The sequence below is a fragment of the Plasmodium coatneyi genome, chromosome 14 (genome assembly GCF_001680005.1).
Source record: "Plasmodium coatneyi strain Hackeri chromosome 14, complete sequence".
NCBI lineage: Eukaryota > Apicomplexa > Aconoidasida > Haemosporida > Plasmodiidae > Plasmodium > Plasmodium coatneyi.
This window is the reverse complement of record NC_033569.1, coordinates 744397-759434: the sequence shown is the minus strand read 5'-3', so window position 1 is coordinate 759434 and position 15038 is coordinate 744397. Positions and strand designations below refer to the sequence as shown.

At 40.2% G+C, this 15038-nt stretch overlaps 5 protein-coding genes across 5 annotated transcripts; 3 read left to right on the top strand and 2 right to left on the bottom strand.

Moving 5' to 3' along the window:
* Nucleotides 1-1443: 1443 nt before the first annotated feature.
* PCOAH_00052940 (Uncharacterized protein) lies at nt 1444-3191 on the top strand (the record flags this gene model as incomplete). The annotated part of the gene is made up of 3 exons (XM_020062074.1): nt 1444-1622; nt 1761-2934; nt 3072-3191. 3 exons carry the CDS (start codon nt 1444-1446, stop codon nt 3189-3191), a joined length of 1473 nt encoding a protein of 490 aa, XP_019917528.1.
* Nucleotides 3192-3508: 317 nt separating this feature from the next.
* PCOAH_00052930 (Uncharacterized protein) lies at nt 3509-4537 on the bottom strand (the record flags this gene model as incomplete). Its single annotated transcript, XM_020062073.1, has 1 exon — nt 3509-4537. One exon carries the CDS (start codon nt 4535-4537, stop codon nt 3509-3511), a length of 1029 nt encoding a protein of 342 aa, XP_019917884.1.
* Nucleotides 4538-6186: 1649 nt separating this feature from the next.
* On the bottom strand, nt 6187-9330 carry PCOAH_00052920 (Merozoite surface protein 3; the record flags this gene model as incomplete). The annotated part of the gene is made up of 1 exon (XM_020062072.1): nt 6187-9330. The coding sequence occupies one exon, from the start codon at nt 9328-9330 to the stop codon at nt 6187-6189; it is 3144 nt and encodes a 1047-aa protein (XP_019917761.1).
* A 2445-nt stretch (nt 9331-11775) lies between these two features.
* PCOAH_00052910 (Uncharacterized protein) lies at nt 11776-12595 on the top strand (the record flags this gene model as incomplete). The annotated part of the gene is made up of 2 exons (XM_020062071.1): nt 11776-11821; nt 12009-12595. The coding sequence occupies 2 exons, from the start codon at nt 11776-11778 to the stop codon at nt 12593-12595; spliced, it is 633 nt and encodes a 210-aa protein (XP_019917700.1).
* Nucleotides 12596-14167: 1572 nt separating this feature from the next.
* Nucleotides 14168-14500, top strand: PCOAH_00052900 (Ubiquitin-like protein 5; the record flags this gene model as incomplete). The annotated part of the gene is made up of 2 exons (XM_020062070.1): nt 14168-14273; nt 14385-14500. 2 exons carry the CDS (start codon nt 14168-14170, stop codon nt 14498-14500), a joined length of 222 nt encoding a protein of 73 aa, XP_019917575.1.
* Nucleotides 14501-15038: the final 538 nt, after the last annotated feature.

Below are 15038 nucleotides of genomic sequence, written 5' to 3'. Positions count from 1 at the left end.
CTTATGTGAGTACATATATACCTACACACATGAATGCATAGATACGAAGGCGCTCGATGCATGACCAAGCTAGATAACATGGCAACAAAATGCAATTGAAAAAAACACGTTGGCAGAACGGTGCCATACACAGGGACACTGCCTCAACAGGGTAACACCCCACTGAGTAGGTGCGGCTTCACAACGAAATGGCAAAAGGCACGGATACTGGTGCCCCCGGATGGGAAGGCTCATATGCCAGCCTACCGCATGCTATGCCTATGTGTAGCAAAGCTGTCCCTTCGGCAACAGCGAGGGTGAACAGGTGAAGTGGTAAAAGGCCGATCGGTCGTCTCTTCTGTTCCGCACGATGTCGTAATGGAAGGAGAAAGAAAAAAACATGCTATACATACTATACATACTATACAAGCATAATTCACAGGATGGCGGAACTGAAAATCCCCCTTAATTTACGTTCCCTTTTTGGCTAGCTAAAATAAACATAAATATACGCATGGCGTAAATATAAAGCTGTTCAAATTATATACACGGGGGGGTATGTAAAAAAAAGAAGCAGCTACAACACTACATGTATAGCTATTCACATATATTTCCGTCACATATGTATATTATGCCAACCCCTTTTCGGTGAGTGAATACAAATGACCAGTTGGTGAAGGTCCCGCTGAATGAACGCCTTTTTCGCAAAATGACCCACTCTGCGTATTCGCAAAAATGTTCTAAAGTTTGTTTTAATTTTTACCCTGGTCAGCGACGACACGGTTCGCAAAGAACAGAAAAAAAAAAAAAAAAACGTTGCTAAGGGGACTACGGACCCAAGCAACCGCATCACGCCTGCGTAGAATTCCAACGTGGAAATTGCAAAAAAAAAAAAAAAAAAAAGATAAAACGAATGGATCTACATTTTTTTTTTATGGAGGATTAAATTGGCATAGAAGAGCCCGTGGGGAACGTACTGGACGGGAGCGCAACGCTTTTATTTTATTGCAAATACTTAAGGCGCGTCCCTTTGGGCGAAAGAATTTACCGACCACAACAGTTCTTTTCCAGGTCATTTGCCAAGAAGAAGCGAAAAACGTTTCGCCACAAAAAACATCATAAATTTTAACATCCTCAGAAATCTCTCCTACAAAATGGCCAAATATCGAAGGCTGTGATTTTGTAGAGCAGTATTTATACAACGCATGGAACACTTTCTTTCAGAGCAGACTTTTCCATTTTCCATTTTTTTTTTAAATTTACGTGGCGCACAGTAAGGTAGGAGGGGGTATTATCCGAAGGGTGAATGCTGCCTTTTTGTAAAGCGCCATAGTAGGGAAGACCCCCTTCCCAAGTGTCAGATATACGTGCCGTCCTGTTTACAGCGCTGCACAAACGTGACCGTGGGATATACCCAGTCGCTATCCAGTTTCTAACCAGTCTATACCCCTGAAGCTGTCCAAAATGGGCGAACAACAGGACGAGGAAGAAAATATAGTCGAGGGGCCCCCTAAAAAAGGCAAAAAAAAGAAAGTAAAAAAAAATGGAAAATCTGCGAAGAAACCAAGTGACATTGTGAGCTGCATAGCTTTTTTGTCCAGGGATAAGAAGAAGCCCGCTGGTCGGCAAATTGATCAACTCACGTAAGATACGTAACGACACCGTTGTAATGACCAACAGTATACATGCTTATGTGCAGTTACTTTGTATTAGTGCACGATTCGCATTCAATCCATGTGCCCTCGTAACGGTAATAAATTTTCCCTTTTCCAATTATGCAGCGAAGAGGACGCATCTAGCGAAAGTGACCACTGCGAAAAACGAAAACGAAAGAAACAGAGAGACGAAGCAGACTCCTACGATGCACTACAAAACGTTTTTAACGACGAAAGGGAAAACGAAAAGATAATAAAAGAAGACAACCTCATAGAGGAGGAGAAGAAGTACCTTTTCGAGGATGAGCTAAGTATAGAAGACGCCGATGCGTTAACTTTGAATGGAAAAATATACAGTGACATTGGTACGTTGGAAATTCACGTAGTTAATTATGATGAGGATATTTTTAACATTTATGACGACGTTATTATAGACGATTACCCCTTATGCTTGGAGGTCATAGGAGGAGAGTCTTACTACCGGGGGAAGAACATCGTAGCCGTTGGTACCATGAAGAAGGAAATTGGACTGTGGGACATTAACAAGATTGACACGCTGGAGGCGCTCAGTTATTTGGGCGGCAAAGACAGTGCCACGCGTGGGGAAAAACGCAAAAAAAGGCGCAAGAAGGACAAAGCAGCAGGAGAAACAGCCAATTCAAAGGGGGAAACACCCCAGGGAACGTGCGAAGAGGCGATTGTGGGTCAAAAAAGGAAGCAGAGCAAAGACAACCTGCAGGGCCACACCGAATGCGTCACGTGTCTTAACTCGTCGAAGCTAATTCCCAATTTGATGTGTAGCGGGTCGAAGGATTGTTCCATTAAATTGTGGGATCTGTCCAACCTAACCTACCTACATACCTTTAATTTTCACAAAAAAAAAATTAACAATGTTTCCTTCCACGCGAAGGAAAGTAGTATTCTCCTTTCAACCTCATCAGACAAAACTTTAAAAATTTATGACATAAGAAAAGATACAGTTGGGTTAAACATACCTTTGGACAGTACCCCCGAATCGACCACTTGGAACAAATTCAATGAGAAGGAAATTTTCTTATCCGACGTTGATGGATATGTGAATAAGATAGATATACGTTACGTTACGGATCCGTCTTCCAGCTTTTCACACAACAACACAGTTAGGTTTAAGGCCTTCTCCAATTCATGCATTTCGCTGGTTAGCACGCATTACCCAAATTTGACCCTCGCAGGGTCCGAAGACGGGATGGTGAAGGCCTACGACTTTGGCACCTTCGGGGAGGAGGGGCCTACGTGTGTATACACGAAGAACCTTAAAAGGGTAAGATTGCCGAGCGGGGGAGGGTAAATTTGCAATAAACTGTGCTATACCCCTGCCGTTTTAAATAAACTGTTCTATACCCACGCTGTTTACATTCATCTGCGCTATACCCCTCTCATTTGCATTCCCCCCCGCAGAACCTTTACTGCATGAAGGACAACGAAGATTGGCCCAATGTCATATTTTTCGGGTGTGAGAAGCTCTACGATTGGGATTTGAAGTCGTGCACGGAGTTACGTGAATATTTCAACCTGTGAGGAGACTCACCCGGGGTGTAAGAAGTCACCCCATGAGGAGCGTACCGCGTGTCTGTTTTTTGTGTTCCCCCCTTTTTTGTCAATTGTCCCGTATTAACACGGCGCGAGGGACACCACATTTATAACAAAAGAAAAAAAAAAAAAAAAAAAATGTTTTTCATTTGCGAATTTTTTCGATTATAGCTTTTAAAAATTGGCAAAGTAATTGATTTTTTTTTTTTTTCTCATTATTTCTTCATTTTGGCGGGGACGGCACCTCACCATGGTACGTTCAGCCTTTTCCTTTCACCAACGGGGGAGTTAACTTACCAGAATTGCTAAAATTTGATAAGCGCCTTAATTTTACATATAAAAAATTGCACCACATTGTAAAATACATTCATCTCTTTCTGTTGAAGACATTCAAACTTAGCTTGCTGTCCTTGTTCTTGGTCCTTCTCTGCCTCTGCGGATCCTTCCTTTAAGCTTTTTTCTTCGTTGAGCGAATGTGACTTGCTTTTCGGTGCGGGTTGAACGGCGGCCGGAGCTGCGTTTGTCTTTGTTGCATTCCCCGCTGGAATCGCTTCTTTTGCGGGAGGCGTTGCTTCAGGTTTTCGTGGTACAGCTGGTGGTTGTTTCTTTTTGTCCTGTTCTTTCAACTCCTTCTTCGGCTTGGACTGTACCGGAATTGGGATTTCCATTTTGGCCACCTCGGAAGCTTCAGAATTCTTCCCGCCAGCCTTCAGAGCTTCTATTGCACATTTTTTTACGAATTTTGCCGCCAGTTCTGCTATATTTTTCGCATATTTCGCTTGAGCCATTGCTTTGTTTGCCTCTGTTACAGTTTTGGCCGCTTTAGCTCTCTTAGCAGCCTCCATAGCATCGTCCTTTACTCTTTCTGCGTCTTTCGATGTCAGAATGGCATCCATTTTCGACTCTGACGCTATTTTCCCCTCTGACATGTTGCCCAAAAATGTTATAACCTTTTGAGACGCTTCGGATGCCAAGTCCGCTAACATTTTTGCCTCTTCTGCGAATAACTCTGCCTTTTCAATTATTTCTTCTATCTGCTTTTTTTCGTTTTCCTTTTGTGCTTCCATGGGCAGATCTGCTTCATCCTCATTCGTTTTTCCTGTTTCTTCATTATTTCCATTTTGCTCGTTTGGGTTATTCCCTGAGTTGTTGTCACCACCGTTATTGTCACCATCGCCGTTGTTCATATCAGCATTATTTTTGCCATGAGATGGATGCTCGATCCTAAGGTTAGGTTTTTCCACATTGTTTATTTCATTCCTTACAACACTATGCTGGAGCATATAAAAATTGAGGAAAAATATAAAAAGAGAAAAACTCCAAATGTGCTTCATTATGTATATGTCTATATGTGTATAATTTTTAAAAAAAAAAAAAAGGAGAATGACCTATTTTGATGTGGATGAAACAAAGCAGCAGGTGAGCACTTGGGGTGCTATTTCACAAGACGTATTTTTGCTTCAAGAGGAAATTATGTTTCCCTTTCTGTTTCGTTTATCTTTCCTATGTGTCTATATAATAGAACAAAATTGATTGGAACAAAATAACTGCGCTGAGAGAGGGAAGAGCAAAAATGGAAAGGTGCCAGTTGTTACTATAAAATGTACACATCGGAAAAAGTTAATTCTTAACTGCGACTTTTAAATCGTCCTTTTGAGTGGCACACTGGAAAGTGCAACGTGAAAAATGTAGTTAAAAAAATGTAGGTCAAAATGTGCAAATTAAAAATTGTATGTTTTAATCGGAAGGGCAGAACAAACAAGTTAAAATGGCAACGGAATTATTTTTTTGAATCGCGTATGGTCAATGGTGCAGCAACTTTGGAGAAGCGACGAAAAAAAAAAATATATATATTTAAGTATATATGTAATAATATAATGTGTACATATTCAAAGTGAGAGAAACACTTTTAAATGGTTACATGTAGTGCCCACTTGCGAGCGGAAAATGCACCCTTTCAATGAAATTAATTTTTCTGTGAATGCCCCCCCATTTTATGTGTATTTTTTCTAATAATATACTGTGTGCGTGTTCCATAGACATTTTTAACGGGTTCATTTTGCCCCCTTACAGTATGCGTAAAGTAAAGGCGTGGTATATGTGCAAGGAGGGACGCGGAAGAAAAAAACATATACATAGTATAATATCTGAAGGAAAAGAATTTCTATGATTTTTTTTTCTCTTTTTGCGCTATTTTTATTTGTTTAATAAAATATCATGTCACTTGTTTTACATAAAGATATTTCTACCTAAATGATGTGCAAAATTTGGGGGGAACCACAGACAGACGGTTCATATTCCCCTAGCGGTTGCACAAAAACCTAAGGACAGAGGTTTTGCTTGAATTTTTTTTGGCCCATTTGTAGAGAGGGATTGCCCCTCATTTGGTAACTACCCTGTTTTGGTTAAATTGTTTCGCAAAAAAAAAAATAGAAAACTACCAAAAAAAAAAAAATAAATTTTTAAAAAATGCGAGAGGGATGATTATTGCGTGGAGTAGCTCTTCAGGAAAACCGCAAAAATGAAGTTCCCCTGAGGCTTCCTTTTTGCAGACAAAACGAAAAAAGGTACCATTATAATAATCCGCTAAAACGCGGTAAGACAACCAATTTTACGTACATATAAGAGCATGTGCGCAACAACAGATGCCATTTGGTAGATTACTTCCTGTAATAGAAATTTCTTCTTTCGACACATTCAAGGATATCTTTTCTGCACTTTTGCAGTTTTTCTCATTTTGTTACACCCTTCGCAGGGGTACCAAGCTTGGAGGAGACTTCCCCCGTTGCGTCCTCCAAGAGCACTCCTGTCAGTGGCTCTTTTCGGAGTCTCCCCTTTTAATTGCTTTTCCCCTCAAAGGAGGCTATTCCATAGTTTGCCTAACAATAAGTGTAGACATCTTCGAGTTAGTTTTTAAAGTGGCAAAAGGGAAACATAGCTAATGGCATTGCTGAAAAAAGAAAAATATTGCACTTGCAATTCTTTACCAGTTCAGAATTAAATGATTCAAATCTTTTGCGAAATCCTTCAGCGTGTCTAGGACATCCGTATCACCGTCAATTGTGCTAATTATATTTTTTATTATTTTGTCAGCTTCTTTTTTTAACGCCACAACATTTTTATCCTTGTTTGCGAGGAGCGCTTGGGCCCCGCTATCACTTACTATTTTGACACCTTGTTCTGGGGATGGCACACTTGGATTCTGTTCTTCATGCGGAGTGTCACTAGAGGGTGGGTTATCTTCCGCTTTTTCTTCTTCTTGGTTAGCATTGTCTGGCTTTCCTTCTTCCGCCTCTGATTTGTTTGTCACTTCTTCTACAACTTCTTCCTCATCTTCATCTTCCTCTTCCTCCTCTTCTTCGTCCTCCAATTCATCTCCCAGTTCGTCTTCAACTTCTTCTTCCTCTGATAGGTCGTTGCCATCCTCCTCATCCTCATCGTCTTCAGGACTGTTTTCTTTACTTCCCGGATCTTCGACTTCCTGTGTCACTTCTTCATTTTTATCCACTACGTCATCACTTCCATCATCAGATGTGTCCAATGGTTCTAATACGTCTTGCTTTATCAGTTTCAGGTATTCGAATTCTGTTTTATCTATGTATATGCTTGCTCCTTTTTTTGCTTTTTTAGAAGCGTCTATTGCTTTCATTGCTTCTGCTTTGGCTTCTTCCAGCGTACTTGCTTTTTTTGCATTACCTGCTGCATCATTTGCTTTTTTTGCTTCAATTGTTACTTTCTCTACTCCAGCTTTTGCTGCGTTCTCTATCGCTTGAGTTGCCTGTTTTCCTTCTTCTGATACTTCAGGATCCTTTACTTTTATTGCTAATTCTTTTATTTTTTGTTTCCCTTTTTTTACATCTTCTATTGCTTTATATGCTTCTGCTTTTGCAGCTTGTGCTTTTGCTATTTCTGCTGCTTTCTGTGCTTCTTTAGAAGCCTCTATTGCTCTCTTCGTTATATTTAATGTTTCCAGTGCTCTATGGTCTGCTTGTTTCACCGCTTCTAATGCTTTATCTTGTGCTTCTTTGAATATAGTTGTTATATTATTTCCTTCTGCTCCTTTTACTTTATTGGCTGCTTCTGTTACCATTAATAATTGATATTCTAATGTGTCTGCTTCCTGTGCTGCATCGATTGCTTCCATTTCAGCTTTTTTTTCTTGTGCTTCCGCATTTTTTATTTCTTCTGTTGCAGATTCTACAGCCTCCACTATTTCGGGTACATTTTCTACTTTTTCAGATACTTTCTCTGTTGCCTTTTTTGCATTTTCTGCTACCTCTTTTGCATTTTCCGCTGTTTGTACAGCCTCTTTTGCTTTCTTTTTTTCATCATGAGCTACCTGCACTAACCTGGTTGCTTCCTGTTTCGCTACATGCACTCGTGCAACTGATACAGCTATTTCTGCTTCTTCTTTTGCTTTTTTCGCTACTCCTCTTGCCTTCTTTGCTTCCTGCACTTTTTCTTTAGCTTCCCCTAGTTTTTCTAATGGTTTATTTTCTTTTTCTATGTTTTCTATTTCTTTTAATAAAGCTTCTATTTCTTGTGCCTTCGTATTTGCTTCAGTTGCCTTTTCTGTTGCTGTGTTTTTAGGCACATTGGCTGATGTTGCCATTCTTGCTAATTCATCCGTCTTTTTTTTTGCTAATGCAGCTTCCTCTGCTGCTATTTTTGCTTCCTTTAATAAGAATTGAATTCTTGCTATTCCTGCTTGTATTTGTGCTTCCGCACTTGATTTCTTGGCTTCCTCCGCTGCTTTTATTGCTTCCTTAGCATGTTTTTCTATATTAGTTACCTTTGTTTGGTCTATTATTGCATTCTCTTCTTCAGCATTATCTTTAGCTTCCGCTGCAGCTTCAATTGCAGTTTTTATTGCAGCTTCAGTTGCTTTAGTTGCTTCATATTTATTTTTTTCTATAATTTCCAGTGCTACCTTTATCTTTTCAAGTGCTTGTATTACACTCTTAGCTGTTTTCCACCTTTCCGTTTCTTCTTCTGTTTTTTGGTCTTCAGGTTTTCCCACAGAATTTGTTGCTGCATTATTCGGAGTAACTGCATTCTTAATCCATTGTGTTATTTTCTTAGCCTTTTCTGCTTTTTCTTGTGCTTCTTCTACCTCCTTTTTCGCTTCATATGCTTTTACAACATGCTGTGCTATTTCGGCTACCTTTTTAGCCTTTTCACTTGCTTTCTTCACAACATCTTTTGCCTCTTCAGCCTTATTTGCGTAGACACCAGCCACAGTAGATGTACCCGCATCTTTTGCTTCTTCTTGTGCTTTTTCTGCCCCGTCTGTTTCTGCTTTCTTTGCTTCTTCTTGTGCTTTTTTTGCCTCGTCTGTTGCTGCTTTCTTTGCTTTTTCTGCTTCTTCTTTTGCTTTTTCCTTCGCTGTTTCTGCTACTTTTTTTAATTCGTTCAATGCATTCTCTATTTCTTCTTTTTCTTTTTCTTTTTTTTCTCCTTTTTCTCCTTTTACTTTTTCTGCTGCATCTACTACTTTTTTCACTTCATCGTCTGTTTCTTTCTGTGCCTCCTCTGCCTCCTTTTTCGCTTCATATGCTTTTACAACATGCTGTGCTATTTCGGCTACCTTTTTAGCCCTTTCTTTTTCTACTGTCACCTCATTTTTTGCCTTTTCAGCAATACTTGCGTGAAAATATGCCATAGTAGATGATGTTGCTACCTTTGATGCTTCCTCTGCTCTCTCTTTTGCTTTGTTTGCCTCTGTTTTCACTTTTTCCTTCGCTCCTTCTGCTACTTCTTTTAATTTCTGCACTGCTTTCTTAATTTCTTCTTCTGTTTCTTTTACTTTATCTAGTGCTTCTAGTACTTTTTTCACTTCATCTTCTGTTTCTTTTTGATCCTTGAGAGCTTTTTCTTTTGCTTCGTTAGCTTTTTTAATTTGCTTCTGTTTTTCAGCATTAGATGTTTCTTGCACTGGATTGTTTTCCTGTCCTTCCGTTTCCTTATCTCCGTCTTCTTCACCCTGCAGAGTGATGTCTTTACCTGTCCAGCCGTTCCTCAAGTTGGTATTTTTAAAATTAACAATTTCGTTGCTCACAACATTATTCTGGTGTATGTATAAATTTACGAAGAGCACAAAAAGTGTAGTGCCGAAAATTTGCCTCATTTTTGGCATATATGTTAATAAGTTTAGGAACTTTTTTAAATATTTCCAAAAGGTAAAAAAAAGGAGAAATTGAAAATAAATTAACAATAGTTTGGTGATCTCATTGGGATAAGTTTGCACATTCACAAAAAAATATCTTCCAAAGGGGATTAATATTTTTGCGTTTGCAAATTATGCATAATTTATAGTTGTCAAAATGTCATTTGGAAAAAATGTAAAAGTAAAATTACCCTCAAGCATTTGCAACAAGCGAAATTATGTTCATCCAAATGGGGAAATGTTTATAAATGAACACAGAAAAAGTCTAACAAATAAAAAAAAAAAAAAGAAAGAAAAGTCCCAAAGGGAAAACACACACATGTTATGCACATTATTGATACATTCGTAGCGCACCAAAAAGTCCGATATACTGAGCATGTTAATTTGATCAAATGAATTTTTCTCTTAAACATGCTCACTTTTAACATTGCATAAAATGTGCAAAAAGCTATTCGGATTAATTCCACACGTGGATATTCATAAATGTAAAAATTGCGTCCGTAACAAAAAAAAAAAAATAAATAAATAAATAAAATGAGTAAATAATAAATGCTTCATAGAAAACAGAACAAGTTGTAATGATGGTCTTCCCTTTTCATTCAACCAATTGAGGAAACTATCAATCTTTTGAATACACATCAAAATATTATTTAGGGGTGGCGGGAAATTTAAAAAAAATCCGAAGCATCACATAATGTGTATATAGCTCAAACTGTGTGTAATTATTTCGGATTTGCTCTCTCTAAATTGCTTCGTCCATATGTTGATGAGAAAAATAAACATTCATCAAGTGGGATGTGTACTTTATCATATTTAGCAAAGTACCAATAAAAAAATTAAAAAAAAGAAAAAAATAATCATGCCATGTATAGCCCGTCAAGGTAACAGAAAAGAAGGAAAAAAAAAACAAGGGATTATTCAGATGGCTATTCAAACCTTCTCGGATCACAAACATTCCTCCCCTCTTTTCGATTCACATATGCACACTAATGGGTGACGTTTTGCAGAGAGTTTTCTCCCCCAGCGTGGGAGGGGGAAAAACACTACGCGGAAATATACGTTCCATTCATTCGCCCCAAGGGGATACATCCTCACCGTGCCTGATAGATTTGTGAGGGGCATTCCTCTTGCCATGATTTGTCGTTCCCCCCCTTTCCATGACGCTGTCAAGGTTATGTGGCTCCGTCCAACACGGTAAAGCTTTGCCCCCGCCAAGCGGTCTATCCATGGTCATTATTCGCACAATGAACATTCGGTTTGCTCATCGGCCGTTTACACGTGTGCTTTCCTAACGTGACCTCCACATTTGTCTGCACAGCGTAATGCGTGAGTGAGCCATTTGGGAGGACACATGGGGATGACAGACCTAGAAATCACCTCATTCTATTAACTTCCTTGCATTTCCACCCATCCTATGATCCTCCGCAGTCTGTTCATTTTTGTGCAAAGTATTTTTCACTAGCCATTTTGTCAAATGGGAAAAAAAAAAAAAAAAAAAAAAAAAAAATCTGTTCAGGCGATTTTCAACAGCACAGCTAACTTGTTCACATAGTTCCTATTACTTTTGCAAAAAAACCACCGTTGTGCATAATTTTTGGGCAAAAGAAAAAAAAAAAAAAAATGACCTGTTCAGGCGATTTTCAAACGGCGCGGCTTGACCTGTTCAATACATGTTCTTCAAATTGTTCATATTATTTTGGCAAGAAGCCACCTTGTGCGCAATTTTTCAGAAAAAAAAAAAAAAAAAAAAAAAAAGCTACAATCTTAAATAGAAAAAGAAAAATAACTTAAAACAAAAGAAGCGCTGAACCTTCGGAGGATGGGACAACCTTAAAGGGATGCGTACATACCGAGTGAGCGATGCGCGCTTATACGGGTTCCGCTACCATAGTGGGCTATCCCTTTATTGTTCTTTAAAATTAAAGTGACTCTCTTTTGGCAGTAATTTTTTTCTTCCTTTTGCACCCACGCAGGGGCATTGAAATATCTTAAAATGCTGCAATTGGAAGCGCCTTTTTGAGAGTTTTTTTTTGGGAGTTTTTTTTGAAAAGTTTTGAATTTTTTTTTTTTTTTTTTTTTATTCATGTGACTTCTTACGCCTGTTACCCACTGGAGGGAACGCCAATCATAGTTTCTTTTTTTCTTTTTTTTTTTTTTTGCCAATTTTGAAGACCCTTTTCCACGAATTGGAAGCGCTTTTTTCTTTTTTTTACTGAATCGAATTTGCAGTTAAGCTTCCCCTCACTAGGGCGACTAACCAGTGATATAAGATTGTGAGGAGGCCCCCGCGACAGGCCACGAAATTGCGACTAAGGGGTAAAGGATCACCGAACTGCTACAAACCAACGCAAACCATTGTTACCCACGAGTAACCGCCTAAACGCTACATCAGAAAAGAAGTACAAAATGGGAGCCGCTGTGAGCCACCTCCGATGCGTAACGAGCATAGCAGGTTAGAAAGCCCGAACACAAATAGGCTTAAGAGACCTCCCCGATTTGAAGCCCATTTTAAGGGGCGCTTACGAGCCGAGCGTTTTTACTTACCAGCGAAATGCTTTCACCGCGCTGACCCTTCGGGGGCCCCACCGTTTCTCCACTCCTTATGGTTTATTCTTCTCTGCCCCCTTCTTCCCGTGCAGGCCTCTCGAGCCTTGTCCTCTCGATTTTCCCCAAGCTGCTCATGAATAACCCGCAAGTCCTGAGACCGTTGCTAAACGTAAGTTGGGGTTACCTCTTCGGGTCGACATTCTGGTTGACCTTCTTCTCCGAAGTTGGTTTGGTTAGGAGCCTGAAGAACATAAAGCGAATGCCCGTCCCCGAAAATGCAGAAGAGGCAAAAAAACAGCTAGAAGAAATGAAAAAATCGGAAGGAGATTTTATTAGAAGAAGAGAAGATTTCCAATTCTTTTTTGGTTTATCTACTCTCTTCTCTGGCATACTCCTATTGTCCACGGTTAAATTGGCAAACCACAACATGCAGCTGAGGATCAGCTCCACCGTTGTTGCCTTGTCCTGCTTGTTAAATAATTTGTTCCTCCAGAATAAAGTTCACAGTTTGAAAATACAGAAGGAGAGCTTATATCATGAGTTGATTAAGAACCCCAAGAGTGGAAATACCCTTGCCGAGATTAGGAAGAACAAGAAAGACTTCCACATATACCATGGGTTGTCTCTCCTCTCCCTGTACATTTCCTTCTTCGGCCTGACTCCCTACATTTTTACGTAACGCATCCCCGCTTTGACTGTGCAGGGCTGTAAGTTCCCACGACGGTTTATACGCGTATGCATGTGCATATTCGTGTGCACATCCGCTTCTTCATCTATGTGGAAACCTGGAACCTGCGTTTACAGCAGCGATTGGAGAAGGGACAGGTGTGTGCGAAGCGTTTGTGAACGCCGGTTAGCGGGACGCCCACTCAGCTTGCATTTCAGCAACACAGTGGCGTGTGCTCCAACGTTTTGCATTCACGTCGCTTTTTTTTTTATTCACATCCTCACGTTGTCGCTTTTTCACCTATTCACATATTAACTTCGTCGTTTCCTTGTATGTGCAACGGAAGGACACATCCTCCCCCTCATGCACATTACATCACACATGGAGAGAAGGCTCACCCGTTGGACCCAGAACAAACCTTTTTCAACGAAATGAAACTTCCTCATTTTGCCTAAATTATTTATGTTATCGACATTTTCTAAGAAGAGGGGGTAAATGTACGCCATGTCGCTAACACCATTTTGGTGGGCTCACAAAGGTGTGTTTCCCCCCTATTTTTTCACCGCGAGGAGAATTTTTTTCAAAAAAAAAAAAAAATACATTCTACAATAGAATTAGCTCAACTTGTGTACCACGTGCAGGTGGCGTTTTTCTCCTGAGAATGCATGCAAATTGATGTATTTACAGGGGTGTTTTTATTTTTCTTTCTGCAATTTCTACGTAGTCAAAATGACCAATGGGGTGACAACCCTCCAAAGCAGTTTCCCTCCCGTAACGTACATGCCGCGTACGTAACAGCATATAACGTACAATTGGGACAGTTCAATTAGGGGCCGCGTTGTTTAAGTTAAAATGAAATCGTACAGAGGGGGGGCATATACCTATGCGTAATAAGCATATTCCATGGGGAAAAAATATAGCAGTCCCTCCAAAAAAGAACAAAATAGAACGGTATTAGTAAACCATATTGAAAGCGAAAGAAATTGTCCTACATAGCCCCCTGTTGGAGTTGCCTTTCCTAAGCAGCGCTCTCCCGTTTAGGCACTTCAGAAATGGCTGCCATAAATTGTTGTAAAAAAATATGACCCGTTCAGAAAAAAAAAAAAAAAAAAAAAAAAAAAAAAATGATTTAGTGCTGCGAAGCCCCAATTATTCCACCGTTTGGTGAGAATATAAGCATTTTTACTCTCTAACGTTTGCCCCCTACACGGGTTGCGAAACCCATTTGAAGTTCCCTTTTTTTTCTTGGCCCCATCGCTACATCGGTAAGGTTTTCTTTTTTTCCTGGCCCAATTATTCCCATTTTGTGGCTTCCGCTTTGCCGATCCTGTTTTGCCTTTTTTTATCCCCACGAGGGAAGACTACATCTCGCGGATAAACGCGAAAAACTGAACCCGCGTGGAGTCACAACAGGGGATTTGTTAAACTTCACTTGAAGGTGAAGACACTGGTGAAGGCTCCCCCCCTTATGTTCCTCATTAAGCACGTCCAACTAAGTGCACCTGCAGCTGAGCATACATAGAACCTCACTCCGCTGAATAAGTACTTGCGAACTCTGCCCACCTACCACCTTCGAGCGGAAAGATGATTGAAATAATACTGAACGACCGGCTGGGGAAGAAAATACGCGTGAAGTGCAACCCGGATGACACCATCGGGGATTTGAAGAAGCTCGTGGCGGCACAAACAGGTAAGATCTTCTTCGTTCGCATGCAGTCGTTAGCGATTGCGTGGCTGACTCCCCTGACAAGGTAATCACAGCTTGTTCCTTTCACCACTATGTTAACCACCACCCGTGCAGGAACCAGGGCGGACAAAATACGAATACAAAAATGGTACACCATTTACAAGGACCACATCACTTTGCAAGACTACGAAATTAAAGACGGCATGAGTCTCGAGCTATATTACAACTGACCCAGTTCAGATGACCCCACTGGAGGGCAACAAGCACACATACTAAGCCAGGGAACCACCAGCGTGGGCATGCAAAAGCGCTTCTGCCACATTTGTTCCCTCCTCCTCTCTACAATCGAGGTGGTTATGAAAAATGATGGAACTGCTTTCGTGGTGTAAGTAACCAAAAGGGAAAGCAAAAGTTGGCACTTCGACAGAGCTGCATTTTAGGAAAGTGCAGTAATTTCCCCCACGCGACAATTTACATCCGTGTGATGGGAACACTCCCACCTTACAGGGCCCCATCCGGAAAAACAATCGATGCGAAAAATGGGATAATAAGTCGGAACGAATTTGCATATGCAGTTACGTTTTAGCACTCATTCTTTTATTTTTTTTTTTTTTTTGTCCTCATTCCTTCCCCACACCCTATGATACAACACTGTTGTGTATGTGAACACAAAAACTGGGATACACCCCAAGTAGACTTTTTACTTAAAAAGAATATTCCACCACTTCATTTGATGATCCCTTTGGGGCGTATTCTTAGGAAACTTTT